We start from the raw sequence: 24,141 nt of genomic DNA on the forward strand, positions 1-24,141 counted from the left end.
CTGGAGAAAGGATAGGCTACCCACTCCAGTATTCTTGGGCTTCCCTTGTGGCTCAGCTGGTAAAAAAATCTGCCTGCAATGCGGGAGACCTGGGTTTGATCCCTGGGTCAGGAAGATCCCCCGGGGAAGAGAAAGGCTACCCACTTCAGTATTCTGGCCTGGAGAATTCCATGGACTTATAGTCCATTGGGTCTAATAAAGATATGAAGAAAGGAAATAAAGATAGTTCAAAATACTCCATTCTCCATGGGCTAAGACAAGCTTTTAACAGTCATTACTTTCTCATGTAAGAATTGATTCACATGTTTTATCATTTGCTTCATATCACCAGAAGATGCATATCACCATAGTGAAGCCATTTACAGATTTATAACTGCTTCATGCTTTTCCCTCTTTTAGAAAATGGTCCAAGCTTAGAACATTTCTCTTCAGCCAAACCCTCCTCTGTTCAAAAAATGTGTTTCAACAAACTTTCAAATTTTTGTGTGTTCTAGGTGATAAACTGTTCAAATCCAAAGTGATTTCAAGTAGTGAAATGCTTTTATTGTTTTCTCTTCACCTCTTTTTATTAGTTTGCTGTCATTGACCAATATAATATTAAATATTATATGCTATATGGTAAAATCTTTTTTTTTTTCAAATAATACAGAAACTTTAAAGTAAAAGTCAAGGGAATTCCCTGGCAATCCAGTGACTAGGACTCGGTGCTTTAACTGTCATGCAAGCTTGTGCACTAAGTCACTTCAGTCATGTCCAACTCTTTGCAGCCCAGAGGACCCAGCAGGCTCCTCTGTTCATTCATGGGATTCATGGGATTCTCCAGGCAAGAATACTGGAGTGGGTTTCCATTTCCTTCTCCAGGGGATCTTCCAGACCCAGGGATTGAACACGCATCTCTTATGTCTTCTGCATTGGGAGGTGGGTTCTTTACCACTAGTGCCACCTGGGAAGCCCGTTAACTGCCATGGATCATGTATAGTCCCTGCTTGGGAAACTAAGATCCTGCAAGTCACATTTTTAAAAAAGTCAAGTGTCCACCTCATCTTTTCCTCTCATTTCTATTTGATAAATAGTGTTAACATTTTGGTGAGTTTATTTCTAGATTTTTCTTTCTAACTAGGCATTTCCTGCCATAAGGGATTAGAAACAAACAAACCTGAGACATTCATCTGGTATGGAAAAGCACAGCATCCCTGTGCACCATAACACTTCCGTATCTTTGGCAGATAGCAGCTGCCTGATGTACCCCACGTATTCCCAATGATCCAGAAACTAGAGGATTATTACCTGCAGCCTTCAGATCTTGGGTAAGCCTATGTCCATGCCGCATTGTTAACTAGTTGAATATCATACCTTCTCTTAGTTTGGCACTGTGCTTTCTTGCACTCCTCAGTGTAAATCCCAAATCACCACCAGCATGTTGAATGCCTCAAAGTCCTGCTTCTCAGGTTCTGCCTTAATAGAGAGTATTTGGCAGGTCTAAGCAGAGTGGTGGCCATAGATCCTAAAAGGAGAAGCACTTTCTCACTGAGTGCTTCTGCCTCCCTCACCACCCTGTGGTGAGTGGAGAGATGGAAGGAAAAGGGAAGCTTGGAGGCTACACTTCCAGGGCCACCTCTATGTGGCCAGGAAACAGCTCCTGAGGTTTCCTCTTGGCTGTATCCCCTCAGGGATGCTCTAAGATGCTTTTTTCCCCTGTTCCAACCCCCTACCACAGTACCCTTGGCATTTCAGCACTTCTGGTCTCTAAATAATGGACAACTTGCTTCTTGACTGACAACAACGATGGCTATTGAATATAAATAGTATCAGGCACTCTTATTCACTTTCCTGATAGTACCTCATTTAATCCTTACCACAGCTCTAGGCAGCAGGTACCACTTTATCCTCTACTTTAATTGAGGTACAAGGAGGTCAGATGAATTCTCTAAGGTCACACACCTGGTATGATACAGACTGGGGATCTGATGCCCAGCACCCTGGCTTGCACCTCCCATCAGTGGACATTCCAAAGTTCCACAAGTATTAAAACTTGAGCAGTTTTACTAAAAATAATGGTGAATATATGGGCTTCCCAGATGATTCAATGATAAAGAATCCACCTGCCAAGCAGGAGATGTGGGTTCTATCACTGGTTTGGGAAGATCCCCTGAGAAGGCAATGGCACCCCACTCCAGTACTCTCGCCTGGAAAATCCCATGGATGGAGGAGCCTGGTAGGCTGCAGCCCATGGGGTCTCCGAGAGTCGGACACGACTGAGTGACTTCACTTTCACTTTTCACTTTCGTGCATTGGAGAAGGAAATGGCAACCCACTCCAGTGTTCTTGCCTGGAGAATCCCAGGGACGGGGGAGCCTGGTGGGCTGCCATCTATGGGGTCGCACAGAGTTGGACATGACTAAAGTGACTTAGCAGCAGCAAGAAATAAGCTGAAGAAATAAGCCAGGAGAAAATTTCCAGCCATAGGTTAAAATACATTCCATTGTTCATAATGTTTCATTTGAAGTGATTTTGTCCTTAGGGATACAACATTAGCTAGAAGAAAGGAAGTCCTGGCCTTTGGAAACAATAACCCTTTTAGGTTATTCAAAACTACCAATGCATTTGATTAAAAGCATTACTTGTCACACTTCTTGGGAGCACCTACCACCACCTGACAGGTGTTTTCTGGCTGGTTATTTCACTCACTAGTAGTGAAGGGCTACACACTCCATGAATGATCTTTTAATGCAATAATGTAGCATTATAATGTTTTTACATGAATATAAAGTACAAGTTACAGTGATACCATGTACACTGCAGTTGGTAATTACACTGAAATTATTATTTTAATTATAGTACAATTATTTTTCTAGTTTAGAAAATAAGTATGGGACTTCCCTGGTGGTCCAGTGGTTAAGAATTTGCCTGCTTAAAAAAATAAAAAATAAAATAAAATAATTTTTTAAAGTAAAAAAAAAATTTGCCTGCTAATGTGGGTGGTACTAGTTCAATCTCCAGTCCAGGAAGGTCCCACATGCCTTGGGGCAACAAAGCCTGTATGCCACAACCACTGAAGCCCACGTGCCCTAGAGTCCATGTTCTGCAACAAGAGAAGCCACCTCATTGAGAAGCCTGAGCACGACTGAAACTAGAGAGTGGCCTGCTCACCAAAGCAACAAAGACCCAGCAGAACCAAAAACAAAATAAATAAATTTTAAAACAAAACAAAAAAATACAGAGTGATGGCAAAGATATTTTTGAATCTTGCCATAATGGAATTGCTGCTGTCTAAGACTATTTACTGAAAGGAATGAAGAGATTCCCTACACAATATTGACATCTTGTATTTCTAGTTCCAGTGGCTCTTGGGTTATACCATTGAGTTTACATATCTTTGTCAAGTGATATATATTGGGTTGGCCAATACGTTCATTCATGTTCTTCCATTAAAATCTTACAAAATAAAGATACTAAAACCCAATACATAGTAGAAAACTGATAATTTTATGATGTTATTCTTGGTGGTGGGAGGTTACTTTAACCCATGAAACTTGTGATAACACCACATCCTTGATTTCACTGTTCTAGTTCTGTTATCAACTAATTAAAGATGACCGATTACTTAAAACTAAGAATAATTTATAAAATAAATGATTCATTCATTTAGAAATATATCAGATATCATTTTCATTAAATGACACAGTACCAATTTAATTTGCTACAGCCTAGTGAAGCATTCCTTTTGCCATCTAAATATTTTCTCATGTCTGAAATGGAAAAAAAAAAAAAAAAAAACACCATAGAAACAATTGTCTCTTTCTTTCCCTTCACCAACAAAATTCTTGGCAGAATGTTTTAAACTCACAGGGTCAAATCCCTCATTGCCACATCACTCCCAAGCTCTGCAAATAGACCCCTCCCCAGCACTCTACCAAAATTGCTCTTTCCACTGTTTCCATGTCACTAAATCTACAGGCTATCATTCAGCCTTTGTTCCTCGACCTCATAGCATCATTTAACACAGTTGATGACCCTCTCTTGAAACAAGACTCTTGTCTACATAACAAATATCCAGTGTCATGAGGAATTCACTGAGACAGATCTGTCTCTTTTCTTCTGTATTACTTTGTGACCCTAAGTGGTGTGTCTACAGGGAGATGAGTCTTTACATCAGAGACACATTCCTGAAGGGTAACTTCTTTACCCCGAAGCCAAATCAAAAATGATGAAAGCTTTTCCAGGAAGGAAGAGGGTGGTAATGGGAGAGAGACCCATCTAGCCCCAAAGCTGCCTTCCTAGAGCACACACCATTCTGTTCTGCCATTTCCTCTCCACCCAAAGGGAGCTGAATAACTTGAAGAGCAGAGCACCAAAAGAACAATTTATTTAATGAAGAGTGGTGAGAATTCTTCCCCCTGGGGCTGGAGAAACTGTAAATACCTCCCTAGCAACCTCACCCTAGTTCAGTGATGCCCGACCAGGAGGAGACCACACGGGTAACTCCCACAGTCATGGCTTTGTGATAGGTTCCATCTCCCTGGGAGAATCTGTCTTCAGCATCCAAGAGACAGAGGCCAAGAGGCTGCACAAGCATTTTGTTGAGCAATCCCAGCCAAGAAGATCATGCTATATGAGTGAGTTCTGTGTATAAAAAGGAGAATCAAAACAGTGATGGTTCCCAGAAGGAGGTAACAAAATAGATAATAACCCAAGATGGTTTCCCATTAAATTTCTAAAATTTATTTTCCTGGCTATTTATGTATTTTTTGATTCCATTACAATTGTTTTCTGTCTGCCTCAGCCCCTCTAGAAACTAGTGACTTTCTCAGTATCAAGAATTGCCACTCTCTCAGATGTAATAAGTGTTTTCAATCCACCTGCTAATACCTTTCTTATTCTTCTCTAGTACAGTACCTCTCAGGCTTCCCTGATAGCTCAGTTGGTAAAGAATCTGCCTGCAATGCAGAAGACCCCGGTTTGACCCCTGGGTCGGGAAGATCTGCTGGAGAAGGGATAGGCTACCTATTCCAGTATTTTTGGGCTTCCCTTGTGGCTTAAAGTGAAGTTGCTCAGTCGTGTCTGACTCTTTGCAACCCCATGGACTATAGCCCACGGCTCCTCCATCCATGGAATTTTCCAGGCAAGAGTACTGGAGTGGGTTGTCATTTCCTTCTCCAGGGCATCTTCCTGACCCCGGGATCAAACCCAGGTCTCCTGCATTGCAGGCAGACACTTTACCATCTGAGCCACCAGGGAAGCCCTTGTGGCTTAGCTGGTAAAAAATCCACCTACAATGCAGGAGACCTAGGTTCAATCCCTGGGTTCTATCCCTGGGTTACAAAGATCCCCTGGAGAAGGGAAAGGCTACCCACTCCAGAATTCTGGCCTGGAGAATTCCATGACCGTATAGTCCATGGGGTTGTGACTTTCACTCACAGTAGTTCTGAAAGTGGGGCTCCTGGAGGAGCAGAATATCCCCAGGAATATGACAGAAATGCACTCTCAGATCCTGCTCAATCATAACGACAGGAACTCATGGGAAGGGACCCAACAGTCCATTTTAACAAGGTCTCCAGGTGATTCTGATGTAGGCTCTCATTGAAGAATCTCTGCTTCAGCAAATATCTGCTTCTCTACCTCACCCCCATGGTCACTTGCTTTCTACTAGGTTGTGTACACTCTTTAGGGCTTCCCAGGTAGCTCAGTGGTAAAGAATCCCAATGCAGGAGACACAGGAGACCTACATTCACTCTCTGGGTTGGGAAGATCCCCTGGAGAAGGGAATGGTAACCCACTCCAGTATTCTTGCCTGGGAAATCCCATGGGCAGAGGAGCCTGGTGGGTTACTGTCCAAGGGGTCACAAAGAGTCGGACACGACTGAGCGACTAAACAGCAGCAGCAGCATACACTCTTTGGTTCAACAAATATGCATCAAACCCCCCTTTCTGTGCCAGGTGTGCCTATATGTCACTGCAATTATGAACAGTCCCTCTTTTTCTCTTATCTTTTGTAATGATTATTTGAAAATCCAAGAAAGCTGATGACACTGATTAGTTCAAATTCTATTTAAATTGACCTTCTTTGGTGTCTCATATCATATCAGCAACTGATAGTGACCAATTTTGTTTTCATTTCCTAATATTAAACCTTGTTTACTTTTTTAAGGTGTTTCTTTTGAATTAATAGAAACAATGTTAAATAGTTATAACAGCTGGCACAGTTTCCCCTTTCTGCATTTTATTGGTTGGTTTTGGGTTTTTTAAGTTTTAATGACTCTCAGACTTCCATGGTGGCCCAAACAGTAAAGAATCTGCCTGCAATACAAGAGACTCAGTTTCGATCCCTGGGTCAGGAAGATCCTCTGGAGAAGGGATGGCAACTCACTCCAGTATTCCTGCCTGGAGAATTCCAAGGACAGAGGAGCTTGGCTGGCTATGATCCATGGGGTTGCAAAGAGTCAGACGTGACTGAGCGACTAACACTTTCACTTTCTTTCACACTTGGTTAACATAGCTGTACTTTATCATCTGTGGGCAGTACTCTTCTGTTCTTAGGTGACTGAAGTTTTGCTCTGTTCCCTTCCCATCAATGACTTAAATTTTGTTAAATGAAACTTGGTTTGAAACTTATCATTATTTTGTGCATTGATCTATTGACATAAATATGTTGTTATCTGACTTACTAATATTAAATATTTTTTGCACTTGTCAGATTGATATTAATTCATAATGGGCTATGTTGGATTTTTTCAGATTAATTTTTAATGTATTTATTTTAATTGGAGGATAATTACAATATTGTTGTGGTTTTATCAGATAACTTCATACTACTCCTTTTTTTAATTTAAATTTATTTACTTTAACTGGAGACCAATCACTTTGCAATATTGTATTTGTTTTGCCATCCATCAACATGAATCTGCCACAGGTGTACATGTGCTCCCCATCCTGAACCCCCCTCGGACCTCCCTCCCCATACCATCCCTCTGGGTCGTCCCAGTGCACCAGCCCCAAGCAACCAGTATCCTGCATCGAACCTGGACTGGCGATTCATTTCTTATATGATATTATACATGTTTCAATGCCATTCTCCCAAGTCTTCCCACCCTCTCCCTCTCTCACAGAGTCCAAAAGACCATTCTATACATCTGTGTCTCTTTTGCTGTCTTGCATACAGGGTTATCGTTACCATCTTTCTAAATTCCATATATATGTGTTAGCATACTGTATTGGTGTTTTTCCTTCTGGCTTAGTTCACTCTGTATAATAGGCTCCAGTTTCATCCACCTCATTAGAACTGATTCAAATGTATTCTTTTTAATGGCTGAGTAATACTCCATTGTGTATATGTACCACAGCTTTCTTATCCATTCGTCTGCTGATGGTTTCTTCCATGTCCTGGCTATTATAAACAGTGCTGGGATGAACATTGGGGTACACGTGTCTCTTTCAATTCTGGTTTCTTCAGTGTATGCCCAGAAGTGGGATTGCTGGGTCATATGGCAGTTCTTGGAGAAGGCAATGGCACCCCACTCCAGTACTCTTGCCTGGAAAATCCATGGACAGAGGAGCCTGGTAGACTGCAGTCCATGGGGTCGCTAAGAGTTGGACACGACTGAGCGACTTCACTTTCACTTTTCTCTTTCATGCATTGGAGAAGGAAATGGCAACCCATTCCAGTATTCTTGCCTGGAGAATCCCAGGAATGGCAGAGCCTGGTGGGCTGCCGTCTATGGGGTCATACACAGTCAGACACGACTGAAGTGACCCATTAGCATGGCAGTTCTATTTCCAGTTTTTTAAGGAATCTCCACACTGTTCTCCATAGTGGCTGTACTAGTTTGCATTCCCACCAACAGTGTAAGAGGGTTCCCTTTTCTCCACACCCTCTCCAGCATTTATTGCTTGTAGACTTTTGGATCGCAGCCATTCTGACTGGTGTGAAATGGTACCTCATTGTGGTTTTGATTTGCATTTCTCTGATAATGAGTGATGTTGAGCATCTTTTCATGTGTTTGTTAGCCATCTGTATATCTTCTTTGGAGAAATGTCTAGTTCTTTGGCCCATTTTTTGATTGGGTCATTTATTTTTCTGGAGTTAAGCTGTAGGAGTTGCTTGTATATTTTTGAGATTAGTTGTTTGTCAGTTGCTTCATTTGCTATTATTTTCTCCCATTCTGAAGGCTGTCTTTTCACCTTGCTTATAGTTTCCTTTGTTGTGCAGAAGCTTTTAATTGTAATTAGGTCCCATTTGTTTATTTTTGCTTTTATTTCCAATATTCTGGGAGATGGGTCATAGAGGATCCTGCTGTGATGTATGTCGGAGAGTGTTTTGCCTATGTTCTCCTCTAGGAGTTTTATAGTTTCTGGTCTTACATTTAGATCTTTAATCCATTTTGAGTTTATTTTTGTGTATGGTGTTAGAAAGTGTTCTAGTTTCATTCTTTTACAAGTGGTTGACCAGTTTTCCCAGCACCACTTGTGAAAGAGATTGTCTTTTCTCCATTGTAAATTCTTGCCTCCTTTGTCAAAGGTAAGGTGTCCACTACTCCTTTCTTACCTTGGTGCAGCTACAGTCAATGTGAGGTTAACTTGTAGATTTCCTGTTTCTGTTACATTTAATGGTATTTGTTTTCAACCTTCATTCAGCTTTCCACATTCTTTGATAACACAGCCCTGGGGATACAAAGGTGAGTAATGTGTTATCTGAACTTGCGTGATTTATGATTCAGTAAGAGGGACAGCTCAATTAATTCCATAAGTAAATGCAAAAACATAACTATGATTTGTTTAGTGGAGAAAAGTAGAAAGGGTTACAAAGGCATGGATTAGTGAATTGCAGTTGGTGGGAAGGGAGGGTTCATCTTAGAGATGAGGACAGAAGTCACCACAAGATGACCAAAGCAGGGAGGAGGATCTCATCAGAGAAGGCAGCACTTCCACAGGCATGGCTGGGGGAAGAATCCTAGCATTTTTAGGACTCCTAAAGGCAAACATGTTGGGGCTTTGAGAGTGAAAGGCTGGTATGATGCTAAATAAGACTGGGAGGTTGGGAGGAGCAACGTGTACAGGAAAACCTGGAAAGAGTGTTAAAAGAAAGAAAAACTGCAGACCTTCTCCCTTCTGGATACTGCAAAACTGTCTCCCTTCTGGACATTGAGGAGAAGATCCTGGGATGAAAGCACCTTCCAGAGATGTGTTTGCTCCTGCTTGGGACCTAGGGTACTGTTCATCGGGGACCATTTTAGACTAAGTTCCTCAGGCTGAGGTTTCTAGGACAGTGTGACTGTGGGCTCCAAAATCTGTGAGTGGTGACCCCAGCTGCAGTGTTTTTTGAAAAGTGAAAGTGTTAGTTGCTCAGTTGTGTCTGACTGTTTGCAACCCCTTGGACTATAGCCTGACAGGCTCCTCTGTCCATGGAATTCTCCAGGCAAGAATACTGGAGTGGGTTGCCATTCCATCCCTTCTCTAGGGGATCTTCCCCACCCAGAGATTGAAGCCTAGTCTCCTGCATTGCAGGCAGATTCTTTACCATCTGAGCTACCAGGGAGTCTAACTCTTTTCTGACAACATCTCACAAAGGGTTTTCTTCTTGTTTTTCTGCCCTGTACTACTGGGCATAATGTGAAGGGGATACTTTTTAACTTTTGATTTTAACCTCATTTCAGATTTACAGAAAAGTTAAAAGAACAAATAGTTCTTATGTATATCTTCTATTAGATCTCCCCAATTTTAACACTTTAACATCTTTACTTTTTTCAATCCACTTTTCCTTCTTCCTTTTGTAAGTGTGTGTGTGTGTGCCTGTGTCTCTTGGTGAAAATTTTCAGAACCACTTAAGAGAAAATAGAACTGTACATATGGGATCTCTTTATCTCTAAGTCTTCAAAATTCGCTAGAAACAAGGGCATTGCCTCACACAGCCATAGTTCAATTATCAAAATAATAAAATTAAAATTTATATACAATTATTAAATTTACAGAACTCATGTCTATGTTGACAGTTATCCTGATAATTCCATCTGCAGCAAGAGAACATCTATGATTACATTCAGCTGACATGTCTTTTTAATCTCCTTTAATCCAGAACAATTGCTAGAATTTATTTGAATTTGTTGGCATTTACATTTTTGAAAGGGGCAGGTTAGGCATGGTGTAAAATGTCCTTCGACTTGAGTTTGTCTGATGTTCCCTAGTCTTTATATTTTTATTTCTGGTTGTGCTGGGTCTTTGCTGCTGTGTGCAGGCTTTTCTGTTATGGTGAGCTGGGGCTACTCTCTAGTTGCAGTGCATGGGCTTCTCCTTGCAGTGGCTTCTCTTGTTGCAGAGCATGGGCTCTAGGATACCCAGGTTTCTGTAGTTACAGCTCCTGGGCTCTAGAGCACAGGCTCAGTAGTTGTGGTGCTGGAGCTTAGTTGCTCTGGGGCATGTGGAATCTTCCCAGACCAGGAATCAAACCCATGTCTCCTGTGTTGGCAGGTGGATTCTTTACCACTGAGCCACAGGGCAGCCCTGATGCTCCCTACTCTTTAGACTGAAGTCCTGCACTTTTGGCAGGATCCCAAATGTGCAGGATTTCAATCCCACAGAAGCAACATTATTTCCATCGTGTTGATTTGTCCCCATTGTGAAGATCCATAACCATCTGACAGGGTTGTTATAAAACAGATCCTTCAGATAAGTGGTCAGGAACGCCAGATTCCATTTTATAGGATTCTATTTTCATTTTGTTGTCATAAAATGGATACTTAATACAAGAAATTAGGATAAGCTATAAGATAAAAACAGGTTTTCACTTTTGAGTGAACAAAGCTCCAATGCTTAGACAAAATGGCAAACTTCATAAACATTAAAACTTGAGTGAAAGGCATGATCAATATTTCTAATATGTGGAGGATGCCGGTTTGCTGCTAATTCCTGCTGCTCTTGTCTCTTCCTTCATAGATATATCAGCTACATGGAAGCAGGAAACAGAACAGGAGTTTCAGAGTTTATTCTCCTTGGGTTCTCTGAGGACCCAGAACTGCAGCCCCTCATATTTGGGCTGTTCCTGTCCATGTACTTGGTCACTGTGCTTGGCAACCTGCTCATCATCTTGGCCATCATTTTTGACTCCCACCTCCACACCCCCATGTACTTCTTCCTCTCAAACCTGTCCTTGGTTGACATCTGTTTCAGCACCAGCATAGTCCCCAAGATGCTACTGAGCATCCACACAGAGAACAAAGCCATCTCCTACATGGACTGCCTCACTCAGGTGTATTTTTCCATGCTTTTTCCTATCCTGGACACTCTGCTCCTGACTTCCATGGCCTATGACCGATTTGTGGCCATCTGTCACCCTCTGCATTACACGGTCATCATGAACCCACACCTCTGTGGTTGGCTGGTTTTTATTACCTGGCTCATTGGTGTCCTGACATCCCTCCTTCACATTTGTCTGATGAAGCACCTGACCTTCTGTAGAGATCCTGAAATTCCACATTTCTTCTGTGAACTGACACATATTCTTGAATTGGCCTGCTCTGATACCTTCCTGAACTGGACTTTGATATATTTTATGACTGGTGTTCTGGGTGTTTTCCCCCTCATTGGGATTCTTTTCTCCTACTCACGAATTGCTGCATCCATAAGGAAGATGTCCTCATCTGGGGGAAAGCAAAAAGCATTTTCCACCTGTGGGTCTCACCTCTCAGTCGTTTCTTTATTTTATGGGACAGGTGTGGGGGTCCATTTCACTTCTGCAGTGACTCACTCCCCCCAGAAAGTCTCAGTGGCCTCCGTGATGTACAGCGTGGTGACCCCCATGTTGAACCCCTTCATCTACAGCCTGAGGAACAAGGATGTGAAGGGAGCCTTCAGAAGGCTCCTCAACAGAACAACCTCTTGTTTGTGATAATTCCAATGGCTTCAGGACTAAGAGGTTCTGTGGGTTGTTGTTGTTCAGTCGTCAAGTCCTATCTGACTCTTTGCGACCTCATGAACTGCAGCACACCAGGCTTCCCTGTCCTCCACTATCTCCCAGAGTTTGCTCAAACTCATGTCCATTGAGTCGGTGATGACATTCTCACTCTTGGAACTTCCCTGGTGGACCAGTGGTTAAGAATCCACCTTGCAATGCAGGGGACATGGGTTTAATTTCTGGCCCAGGAACTAAGATCCCACAAGCCATGGGGCAACTCAGCCCATGCATCATTACTACTTTCAAGCCCAGATGCCCTAGAGCCTGTGCTCCAAAACAAAAGAAGCCTGAGCACTGCAACTAGAGAGTAGCCTCTGCTTGCTGCAACTAGAGAAAAGCTCACGTGCAGCAAAAAAGACCAAGCCCAGCCAACAAAAAAGGAAAGAATTACTCTTGCATATCTCAAATCATCTTGTTTTTTTCACCCAATCTTGTAAGATCTGTGATTTTTTTTTCCCTCTCCTAGTTTTTTTTTGTTTGTTTGTTTGCTTGTTTGTTTTTTTTGGCTGTGTCTCATGGCTTGCAGGATCTTAGTTCCCTGACCAGGGATTGAACCTGAGCCATGGCAGTGAAAGTGATGAGTCCCAACCACTGGACCACCAGGGAATTCCCTCTTCCAGGTTTTAACCCACATTCAAACAATCTCCCAGTAATTTCTGCCCCATCTGCTATCCAAAAAATTATGTCTTTGGTCTTCTTACTTCCACACTGGTGAGTTCAAAACTTCAATTTGAAATTTACTATAGCTTTGTTATCTCCAATGTTGGCATAGCATGTTTAAACTCCTGATTGTTCACTTTATTTCTATGTGTTTCACTGTGGATTTGTGTTGTGTATATGTTTGTACCACCATCAGTGTTTTTTAAATTGGATAAAGTATGATTGAATACATATGAAAATATAATTGATGTTTGAGTGCTTATTTTATGGTAAGCCTATGCTAACTGCTCTTTGTTATCTCATATAATCTTTCCAATAGAAATGAATCTATTCCCATTTTAAAGGTGAGACAGTTGAGATTCTAACAGCCAACAAAACACACACACACACACATAAAACGGGATATACACAAACACCAAACAGTTGCACCAACTAGATGACATGCAAGACACAGACACTACAATACAACCGTTACAATACTATGAAAGTGAAATGGAATCTCAACAAGAAAATAAAGTTGTGTGTGTGTATGTGTGTCTTGTTCAGTTACCCAGTCATGTCCGACTCCTTGTGACCCCATGGACTGCAGCATGCCAGGCTTCCCTGTCCTTCACTGTCTCCCAGAATTTGCTCATTGACTCCATTGAGTCAATGATACCATCCAACTATCTCATTCTCTGTCAACCCTTTCTCTTCCTGCCTTCAATCTTTCCCAGAATCAGGGTCTTTTCCAATGAATTGGCTCTTTGCATCTGGTGGCCAAAGTATTGAAGCTTCAGTCCTTCCAATGAATATCCATGGTATGTACATTACACATTTTCTTTGTCCATTCATATGTTTATGGACAGTTGGGTTCTTTCCATCTTTTGGCTACTCTGAATAATGCTGCTATGAACATGGGTTTACCACCTACAGAAGTTTTAAACCTTTTTTAAAACAGATCTACGTTTATAACTTTTGTCAGCTATAAAATGACTAGGATTCTTGCACACAAAATAAACAAAAATATCTTCCCATCCATGATAAACTCAATTTTTGTCAACTGAACAACAACTCTTCCCATGCTCTCTGCCTGTGATCACAGCAATTCCTCTTTAGTTGATGCATCAGGTGCCATCCACTGCTCCCCACTGTGGTCTCCCAGGAACCCCCAAAGGGAAAGCAGAGTGAGCAGGCAATCTCTTCCTGGAGTGTCCAGGAAGTGAAATGTCTAGTTGACAGAGGGAGAATACCATTCAGTTGCCCTGTGTTTGGAGTCAGACGGCCTGATTTAAACTTGGCTTCACACCTTTCTACTTCATGACTTGTATAAATTACATAAAAATTCATAGCTCCTTCTCTTTTCTATAAAATAATAATAAAGCAGAAAAATAGGATCATAATATCACTTATCCATGGAATCTTTAAAAAATGAAGTTATTTTCAGAGCAGAGATAAAGTCACAGAACAAACTTATGGATATCAAGGGGAGAAAGGATAAGATGAATTGGGAGACTGGTATTGCTACATATACACTACTGATACTCTGTTTAAAATAGAGAACCTACTGCAAAGCACAGGGAACTCTACTCAGTGCTCTGTGGACCCAAATGAGAAAAAAATCTAAAAGAGTGGATATATGTATATGTATAGTTGAATCACTTTGCTGCACAGCAGAAATCAACACAACATTGTAACTAACTATACTCCAAGAAAAAGTTTAACAATAACAATAACAGAGCATGCACCTAGATTTTGAGGGTGATTATGCAGATGAAATGAAACAAGCTATATAAGCTCTGACTTGGGACATAGGATGCCCTCCACAAAGGTTCATAACACAGTTGCTGTCCTCCTTGTCTTCATTCTAATTATCACATTCACCATCTTTTTGGAACACTTAGAGGACACTTGAGAGGCACCCACTTGCTGCTCATAGCTGAGACACCTATGGGAGCTCAAATAGGTGTGGGAGAAAAGCAGAACTCTGAGGGAGACTCCTTGGACCCCTGTCAAAACAAAGAACACAACTGCAGTTCTCAGAGCAGAAATCTTGCATATTGTTACCATAGCATCTGTCTGTCCCAGCTGTCCTGTTTGTCTTCATGAGGAGGAAATACTGCTCCCAGCTGTCCTTCCCATTCACCCCATGGACCTCCAGACTCACACAAATCCAATGGACCTCTTTAAAGATGCATTGTGGACTTCCCTCATGGTCCAATGGTTAAGAATCCATCTGCCAATGCAGGGGACACGGGTTCAATACTTGTCTGGGAAGATTCCACATGCCAAGGGCCAACTAAGGCCATGCACCACACTACTCAGCTCACGTGCTGCAGCTACTGAAGCCTGTGTGTCATAGAGCCTGTGATCTACAATAAGAGGAGCCCCTGAAATGAGAAGCCCGCACACTGCGACTAGACAGTAGCCTCTGCTCACTGCAACTAGAGACATCTTCACACAGCAACAAAGACACAGTACAGCCAAAAACAAAATAATAATTAAAAAGGTGCATTGTTTCCCACCATGAAAACCTGATATCAGACCTAGAAGGAAGAGAAAGGTTACTATGGGGTGACAGGTTGGTCAGCTGGCACTTCCATCTTTTTCTGTAGGTGGTTGGCATTTTCCTGTGACCTAGGCATTTCATACTGTTCAAGGGGTTCTCTAGGCAAGAACACTGGAGTGGGTTGCCATTTCCTCCTCTGTTACTGAAGGTGAAGCTCCAATACTTTGGCCAGATGATGTGAGGAGTCGACTCATGGGAACAGACCCTGATGCAAAAAATTAAAGGCAAAAGGAGAAGAAGGCAGCAGAGCATGAGATGGTTGGACAGTGTCACTGACTCAATGGACATGAATTTGAGCAAATTCTGATAATGGAGGACAGTGGAGCCTGGCGTGCTACAGTCCCTGGAGTCACAAAAGAATTGGGCCTGACTGAGCAATTAAACAACAACAAGGCATTTCATAATCTTGGAAAATTTTTTGTGCTCCCTTTGAGATGATCAGGTGAGAATTAAACTAACTGAAAATATATAAGACAGATAGACTGATCAGAATAAAAACCTCCTAAAGAGTAATGGTAATTGTTGCCATCACTCCCCCAGATGGTCTCCATGTCTCTTCATTGGTCTCCCTAATTCCAGTCTGGCCCACCTACAGCCCAATCTCTACACAGCAGCCAGAGAAAATTTAGAAATCAAAAAAGAACATCACATCACATCATTTTTGCTACAAAGCATTGCAGTGTCTTCCTATCTCTCTAAGATTAAAACCCTAACTTCTGAAATGGGTCTATAAAGCTCTGAATGACCACAGCCCTAACATTTGGCCACACCCATCTCATATATTTTCCATGTTGGCTTCTGAAACACTGGCCTGTGACAAAAATATCAAGCCAGTTGCTGTCTCAGGGTTTTTGCACATGTGCTTTCCTCTCCCGAGAGTGCCAAGTATGCTTTTTCCTCCTTGCCTTTTGCCTGGCTCCAGGTCTTTTATGAATATTTCCATCTTAGCTCCAAATGTCACCTCCTCTGAGAAGCCTCAGGCTCACTCTAGCCCATAGCCCTACTTCATTAATATTTTAAATCATATACATCATTATCTATTTATGTAATTACATCATTATCTATATATATTATTTTCTATTTACCTGTTTATTTATCCTTTGTCTCCTTGGATAACCTCAATGGATTGTACAAGCACAAGGAAATCCCATGAGGCTTACTCTGACTTGTTTATCACATTATCAAAAATGGAAGGTGCTCCAGGGAACCCCTCTCAGTGCCATGTGGCAGCCTGCCTAGGAGGGCAGTTTGGAGGAGGATGGATACGTGTTTATCTATGGCTGAATCCCTTCACTGTCCACTTGAAAGTATCACCACATTGTTAATCGGGTATACTCCAATATAAAATAAAAAGTTTTTAAAAAAGGAAGGGGCTTTAAAAGGGTTTATAAGTTGAATGAACAGGGGACATCTGCTAGGCCGACTACAAAGCAGACCACAGGGCTCTGTAAAGGTCCTGACATCCCATCACTCAGTGACCCCTGACTTCTGACTTCACTCTCCAGACACACAGTATCAAGTTGCCTCATGCCTGTTTGGGCCTGGGAATGGTCAAGGTCATTGTCCTGTTACTGCAGTGACCCTTGAAAGCTTGTCCTCCTGTCCACTGCTTTTTTTTTTTTTACTTTTTGGCTGCACCCAAATAGTTGTGAAAAGAAGAGAAGCGAAAAGCAAAGGAGAAAAGGAAAGATATTCCCATTTGAATGCAGAGTTCCAAAGAATAACAAGGAGAGATAAGAAAGCCTTCCTCGAGGAAAACAACAGAATGGGAAAAACTAGAGATCTCTTCAAGAAAATTAGAGATACCAAGGGAATATTTCATGCAAAGATGGGCTCGATAAAGGACAGAAATGGTATGGACCTAACAGAAGCAGAAGATATTAAGAAGAGGTGGCAAGAATACACAGAAGAACTGTATAAAAAAGATCTTCATGACCCAGATAATCACGAAGGTGTGATCACTGACCTAGAGCCAGACATCCTGGAATGTGAAGTCAAGTGGGCCTTAGAAAGCATCACTATGAACAAAGCTAGTGGAGGTGATGGAATTCCAGTTGAGCTATTCCAAATCCTGAAAGATGATGCTGTGAAAGTGCTGCACTCAATATGCCAGCAAATTTGGAAAACTCAGCAGTGGCCACAGGACTGGAAAAGGGCAGTTTTCATTCCAATCCCAAAGAAAGGCAGTGCCAAAGAATGCTCAAACTACTGCACAATTGCACTCATCTCACATGCTAGTAAGGTAATGCTCAAAATTCTCCAAGCCAGGCTTCAGCAATATGTGAACCATGAGCTTCCAGATATTGAAGCTGGATTTAGAAAAGGCAGAGGAACCGGAGATCAAATTGCCAACATCCACTGGATCATGGAAAAAGCAAGAGAGTTCCAGAAAAGCATCTATTTCTGCTTTATTGACTATGCCAAAGCCTTTGACTGTGTGGATCACAGTAAACTGTGGAAAATTCTGAAAGAGATGGGAATACCAGGCCACCTGACCTGCCTCTTGAGAAACCTATATACAGGTCAGGAAGCAACAGTTAGAAGTGGACATGGAACAACAGACTGGTTCCAAATAGGAAAAGGAGTACATCAAGGCTGTATATTGTCACCCTGCTTATTTAACTTATATGCAGAGTACATCATGAGAAACGCTGGGCTGGAAGAAGCACAAGCTGGAATCAAGACTGCTGGGATAAACATCAATAACCTCAGATATGCAGATTACACCACCCTTATGGCAGAAACTGAAGAACTAAAAAGCCTCTTGATGAAAGTGAAAGAGGAGAGTGAAAAAGTTGGCTTAAAGCTCAACTTTCAGAAAAGTAAGATCATGGCATCTGGTCCCATCACTTCATGGGAAATAGATGGGGAAACTGTTGAAACAATGTCAGACTTTATTTTTCTGGGCTCCAAAATCACTGCAGATGGTGATTGCAGCAATGAAATTAAAAGACGCTTACTCCTTGGAAGGGAAATTATGACCAACCTAGACAGCATATTAGAAAGCAGAGATGTGACTTTGCCAACAAATGTCTGACAGGTCTGTGGTTGAATCACGCGAAGACACCGGGATTCTTGGCCCCCGGAGGAGAAGAATTCAATCCGGGGCCAGAGACGAGGCTTGATTGCTCAGAGCTTTTGTGTAATAGAGTTTTATTTAAGTATAAAGGAGATAGAGAAAGCTTCTGACATAGGCATCAGAAGGGGGTAGAAAGAGTACCCGCTTGCTAGTGTTAACAATGAAGTTATATAATCCAAAGAATATCTGGAGGTTGTAAAGACCTCATCAGACCTACTCCCATAATTTACATTTTAAGATAACACTGTCTTCAGGCAAGATACATCCTTGTAAAGACCAGGTCTATTCCCATAATTAACATTTTAAGATAACGGAAGGTTGAATCCAAAGACTGTCCTTAGGCAGGATACATTATTGTTATATAATCCTAAGGAATGTAGAGAAAGAAAAAAAGTTTGTCCTTTCTTCCTCCTTGAGAATTCCAGACCCCTCTCTCCTTGGGGACCCCTAGACTCCCTATCAACCTGCCTAGGAAATGACTCTCTCAGGTCCATCTAGTCAAGGCTATGGTTTTTCCAGTGGTCATGTATGGATGTGAAAGTTGGACTGTGAAGAAAGCTGAGCACTGAAGAATTGATGCTTTTGAACTGTGGTGTTGGAGAAGACTCTTGAGAGTCCCTTGGACTGCAAGGAGATCCAACTAGTCCATTCTAAAGGAGATCAGTCCTGGGTGTTCTTTGGAAGGACTGATGCTAAAGCTGAAACTCCAGTACTTTGGCCACCTCATAGGAAGAGTTATATCATTAGAAAAGACTCTGATGCTGGGAGGGATTGGGGGCAGGAGGAGAAGGGGATGACAGAGGATGAAATGGCTGGATGGCATCACGGACTCAATGGACATGAGTTTGGGTGAACTCCAGGAGTTGGTGATCAACAGGGAAGCCTGGCATGCTGCAATTCATGGGGTCATAAAGAGTAGGACACGACTGAGCGACTGAACTGAAATGAACTAAACTAAATCTTAGTTGCAGCACATGGGATCTTTGATCTTTGTTGAAGCATGCGGAATCTGTAGCTGCAACATGCAAACTGTCAGTTGCAGCTCATGAGATCTTTTAGTTGGTCATGTGAACTCAGTTTGCAGCATGTAGGCTCTAGCTCCCTGACCAGAGATTAAATCCAGGCACCCCACATTGGGAGCATGGAGTCTTAGCCACTGGACCACCAGGGAAATCCCTCTACTGGTTTCATATCTGTTCCAAAGCGTGGTCCTCAGGTGTCCCCAGGATCTTGAAGAAGACTTCACCCAAGATGTTTCTTAATCTTTAGACTTGTAATTGAACTGGAGGTGGAGTAAGATGCTCCCTAAGGGAAGCTGGGTACCCTAGAGGCCACACCCGAAGAGAAAAACTGCTTCAGGAAGAAAAGGGGCTAATGAGGGCTGAGGTATGGGGTTGTAGGACTTGGGGATGAGGGGATAGCAGACCCCACGTGTGGCTCCAGCTCTGCTCCCAGTGGGTGGATGTGGCAGAGCAGGTCACTGCCCAGACCCTCAAGGGAGGAACTCTCCAGAAACAGACCACAAAAGCAGCCACTCATGCAGTAGGAAGTGAGGAGATACAGCCCCATGTAATCCTCCTGTGCTCTTCTCCTCTGGCTCACCTATCCCACGGCAGGAAGAAACACCCTGTGCCACGCCAGGTATCAGTCTAGCCCTGAGTCCCAGACTCAGCTCTTTGTCTCTGATCTCTGTCCTTGTTTGTCCTCCACTGAGAGAAGCAAAGATCATAGAGCCCAGACCTTTAGACATTGCACTTATGTTGCTCAAAGACAGCTGTGGTAAAGAGGTAAGAAGGAGCCAAATATTTTCCTTGCACATTTTCCTGGCACACAGGTAGGTATGTACGGGAAAGAGGCGTTAGTCGCTCAGCTGTGTCTCTTTGCGACCCCATGGACTGTAGCCCACCAGCCTCATCTGTCTATGCGATTCTCTAGGCAAGAATACTGGAGTGGGTTGCCATTCCCTTCTCCAGGGGATCTTCCCCACCCAGGGATCAAACCCAGGTCTCCTGCATTGCAGGCAGATTTTTTTTTTCCCCCGACTGAGACACCAGGGGAAGAAAAGCCCACCAAAATCAAGGAAAAGTCCCTGGTGCTGGACAGAGCTCTCCAAGCCCCACTACAATCTGTGTTCTCTTACCTCTATTTCTAGGTCAACTCTAAGTGTCCTTCAGTTTTGGCCCACCCCCTCATAACCCACTCTATGTGTGTATGTGTTAGTCCTTTGGTTGTGTTCAACTCTTTTCAACCCCATGAGTCAACCATAGACTGCCAGGCTCCTCTTTCCATGGAATTCCCCAGGCAAGAATACTGGAGTGGGCAGCCATTCCCTTCTCCAGGGGATCTTCCCAAACCAGGATTGTACCCGGGTCTCTTGCACAGCAGGTTGATTCTTTGCCATCTGAACCACCAGGGAAGCCTACTCTGTACCCACCTGAATAATTTTCCACCATTTTTTCCTTCAAAAGGACATTTTTACATCTACAGAGCTTCTTCTCTATGCCTAACACTGAGCTGGGTACTGCACATAAAGAGGTAACTATAATGTGTTGCTCTCCAGGTAGGATGTAAAAACCCAGAAATGAACACATGGATGCAGTGTGATAGCTTGCTTCAGGTGTGGTCCAGTTTCAACAAGGTACAGAGAAGGTCCAAAGAGAGTATGCCCGTTGCTGCCTGGCAATGCCAATGAAGATTTCAGGACAGAGTATGGAAGGGGGGATACGACTTTTCCAGGTGAGAGGGGACTCCCAATGAGAGGGGTAAAGGTCCAAAGCTATGAAATTGTACAGGATGTTCCTAGAATTATAAAATGTTGAGTAATTGAGTATCTAATATCAAAGCATTATTTTCCAATAAATAAAAGTGTGACTCTCATATATAGTGTTGCTCATGCTCACTTGCTCAGTCATGTCAAACTCTTTGTGACCCCATGGACTGCAACCCACCAGGGTCCTCTGTCCCTGGAATTCTGGGGGCAAGAATACTGGAGTTGATAGCCAGGCTCTTCTCCAGAGGATCTTCCAGGTCCAGGGATTGAACCCAGATCTCCTGCATTGGCAGGCAGATTCTTTAATCACTACCAGGGAAGCCCAATATTATCTATATTACAAACTAAATTCTCACGTTGGCTAATAACTGTTTCATGATTGTCTAGTCTGTCCCACTGATATTTCTGTATTCATGTCATCTCACTGTTTTAAAAGTTGCCTGTCCTCATTCATCTTCTTTCACAAACTTTCTTGGATTTCAACTAAGTTCCTTACATTTGACCAGTTAATACTCCTACTAATCACTTTCTTTGCATGGCTGGATCATCAGAGTCTTAATCAGAATAATGACCTCAGAGGAGTCAAGTTCAGTTCAGTCGCTCAGTCGTGTCCGACTCTTTGCGACCCCATGAATCACAGCATGCCAGGCCTCCCTGTCCATCACCAACTCCCGGAGTTCACCCAGACTCACGTCCATCGAGTCAGTGATGCCATCCAGCCATCTCATCCTCTGTCGTCCCCTTCTCCTCTTGCCCCCAATCCCTCCCAGCATCAGAGTCTTTTCCAATGAGTCAACTCTTCGCATGAGGTGGCCAAAGTACTGGAGTTTCAGCTTTAGCATCATTCCTTCCAAAGAACACCCAGGGCTGATCTCCTTTAGAATGGACTGGTTAGATCTCCTTGCAGTCCAAGGGACTCTCAAGAGTCTTCTCCAACACCACAGTTCAAAAGCATCAATTCTTCAGTGCTCGGCTTTCTTCACAGTCCAACTCTCGCATCCATACATGACCACTGGAAAAACCATAGCCTTGACTAGACAGACCTTTGTTGGCAAAGTAATGTCTCTGCTTTTCAATATGCTATCTAGGTTGGTCATAACTTTTCTTCCAAAGCAGTAACATTTCCGTAACACTCAATGCTACAGAATAGCAGAGCCCATGTCTCTTACCTTTCATACTTGGCTCTAATCCAGTGCCTGGCATACAGTAGGCACTCGAATAACTGAAATCAATGAAAGATGAGACTTAGAGAATCATTTAAATGTCTGCAAACATCTAAAGTTATCATGGCAAAGAGAAATTATTTTCAGAGAGGGGAATTAAAACCATGTAATTTATAAAGACACATTTCAGCTCAAAGGAAGGAAAGTGAAAGTGAAAGTGAAGTCACTCAGTCATGTCCGACTCTTTGCAGCCCCGTGGACTGTAGCCTACCAGGCTCCTCCATCCATGGGATTTTCCAGGCAAGAATACTGGAGTGGGGTGCCATTTCCTTCTCCAGGGGATCTTCCCAACCCAGGGATCGAACCCGGGTCTCCCACATTATAAGCAGACGCTTTACCATCTGAGCCACCAGGGAAGTCTCCTTGGTTCAGGAAGGAACGTTTGCTTAAATGCATATAAAATTGAGGACAATTGTTCTCAGTTTAGAAATTCCCTCCTGTGGCAGAGGTGCAACATTCAAAGAGAAACCAAGGCTTTTTTTTTTTTTTTTAATTTTAAGGAACGCAATAAAAGACAGAAGGCTCTCATTCTCTTTATTTTCAATTGAAAAATTTCATGATAAATAGTCTCTTTGTTCTTAGTCAAAAGATTTTATGAGAGGGAATTGCCTCTACTCTACCCTGACAATTTCTGTTATGCATTCAACAAATATTTATAGAGCATCTATTATATCCCAGATGGCCCAGTGGGGAAAGAATCCACCTGCAATGCAGGAGACGCAGACAGAATTTGACCCTTGGGCTGAAAAGATCCCCTGGAGGAGGGCATGGCAATCCACTCCAATATTCTTGCCTGGAGAATCCCATGGAAGAGGAGCCTGGTGGGCTTCAGTCCATAAGGTCAAAAAGAGTCAGACATGACTGAAGCTACTAAGCACACACACACATTATATACCAAGTACTATACTAAGTGCTTAGGTTGTGAAATGCCAATGGAACAGAAAAGGCATAGTCCTCTCAACCTGAAAAAATGTAAAGAACTAGAACACAAACCTGCTGGGAACAATTATGGTGGGGCTCTGATTTTGCCTTTGGAATTAGGGTGCATTATGCTACATTGATCACTATGACAATAATAGAGGGATCAATTGGGATAGTAATAGAGAAGCTACTATATGATAATGGAGGAATTATCTATAAAGCTTTTTCATGGTATCCTTTTCCAAGTCAAACTTGAGACAGAGAATGGTCTGCTTAAAGATCCTGTTTCAAGCAAACGGCATGAGGATAAGAAAATATCATTTAATTTTGTAACTCCCAATGATCTCCTCTCCACCTTTCCCTGGGACTTGAAGAGACCACAACTGCAAGGCAGGAAAGAGATGGTCATGAGGCTGGTACTTTCACAGGAATTAGGGAGCAAAGGAACAGTCATGAGTCAGGGATGATGAAAGAAAGCCCTGCATGGTGTACAACATTCATGTTTTTAAATATATATTTATTTATTTATTTATTGGCTGTATTTGGTCTTAGTTGTGGCACACTGGATCTTTTGTTGCAACACCTGGGCTCTTGTGGCACATGGGCTCTATAGTCCATGCTCCATGCCATATGGGACCTTAGTTCCCCGACCTGGGATCAAACCTGCATCCCCCATATTGGAAGGCAGACTCTTAACCACTGGACCACCAGTGAATTCATATAACATTCATTTTTTTTAAATTTATTAATTTATTCTTGGCTACACTGGGTCTTTGCTGCCACATGCAGGCTTTCTGTAGTTGCAGCAGGCTAAGGTTCCTCTCTAGTTGCTGTGTGTAGGTTTCTCATTGCAGTGACTTCTCTTGTTGCAGAGCAGGGGCTCTAGTGTACATGGGCTTCAGTAGTTGTGGCTCAAGGACCTAGTTGCTCCATGGCATGTGGAATCCTCCTGGACCAGGGATCGAACCCATGTCCCCCTGGATTGGCAGGCAGATT

The 24,141-nt window shown here is 42.6% G+C and overlaps 1 protein-coding gene across 1 annotated transcript; it reads left to right on the forward strand.

Moving 5' to 3' along the window:
- Positions 1-10,843: 10,843 nt before the first annotated feature.
- Positions 10,844-11,949, forward strand: LOC113895956 (olfactory receptor 7D2). The gene has a single exon (XM_027547828.1). It carries the CDS (start codon positions 10,940-10,942, stop codon positions 11,876-11,878), a length of 939 nt encoding a protein of 312 aa, XP_027403629.1. The 5' UTR covers positions 10,844-10,939; the 3' UTR covers positions 11,879-11,949.
- The last annotated feature ends 12,192 nt before the right edge of the window (positions 11,950-24,141 follow it).

Source organism: Bos indicus x Bos taurus, chromosome 7 (assembly GCF_003369695.1).
Source record: "Bos indicus x Bos taurus breed Angus x Brahman F1 hybrid chromosome 7, Bos_hybrid_MaternalHap_v2.0, whole genome shotgun sequence".
NCBI classification, from domain to species: Eukaryota; Metazoa; Chordata; class Mammalia; order Artiodactyla; family Bovidae; genus Bos; species Bos indicus x Bos taurus.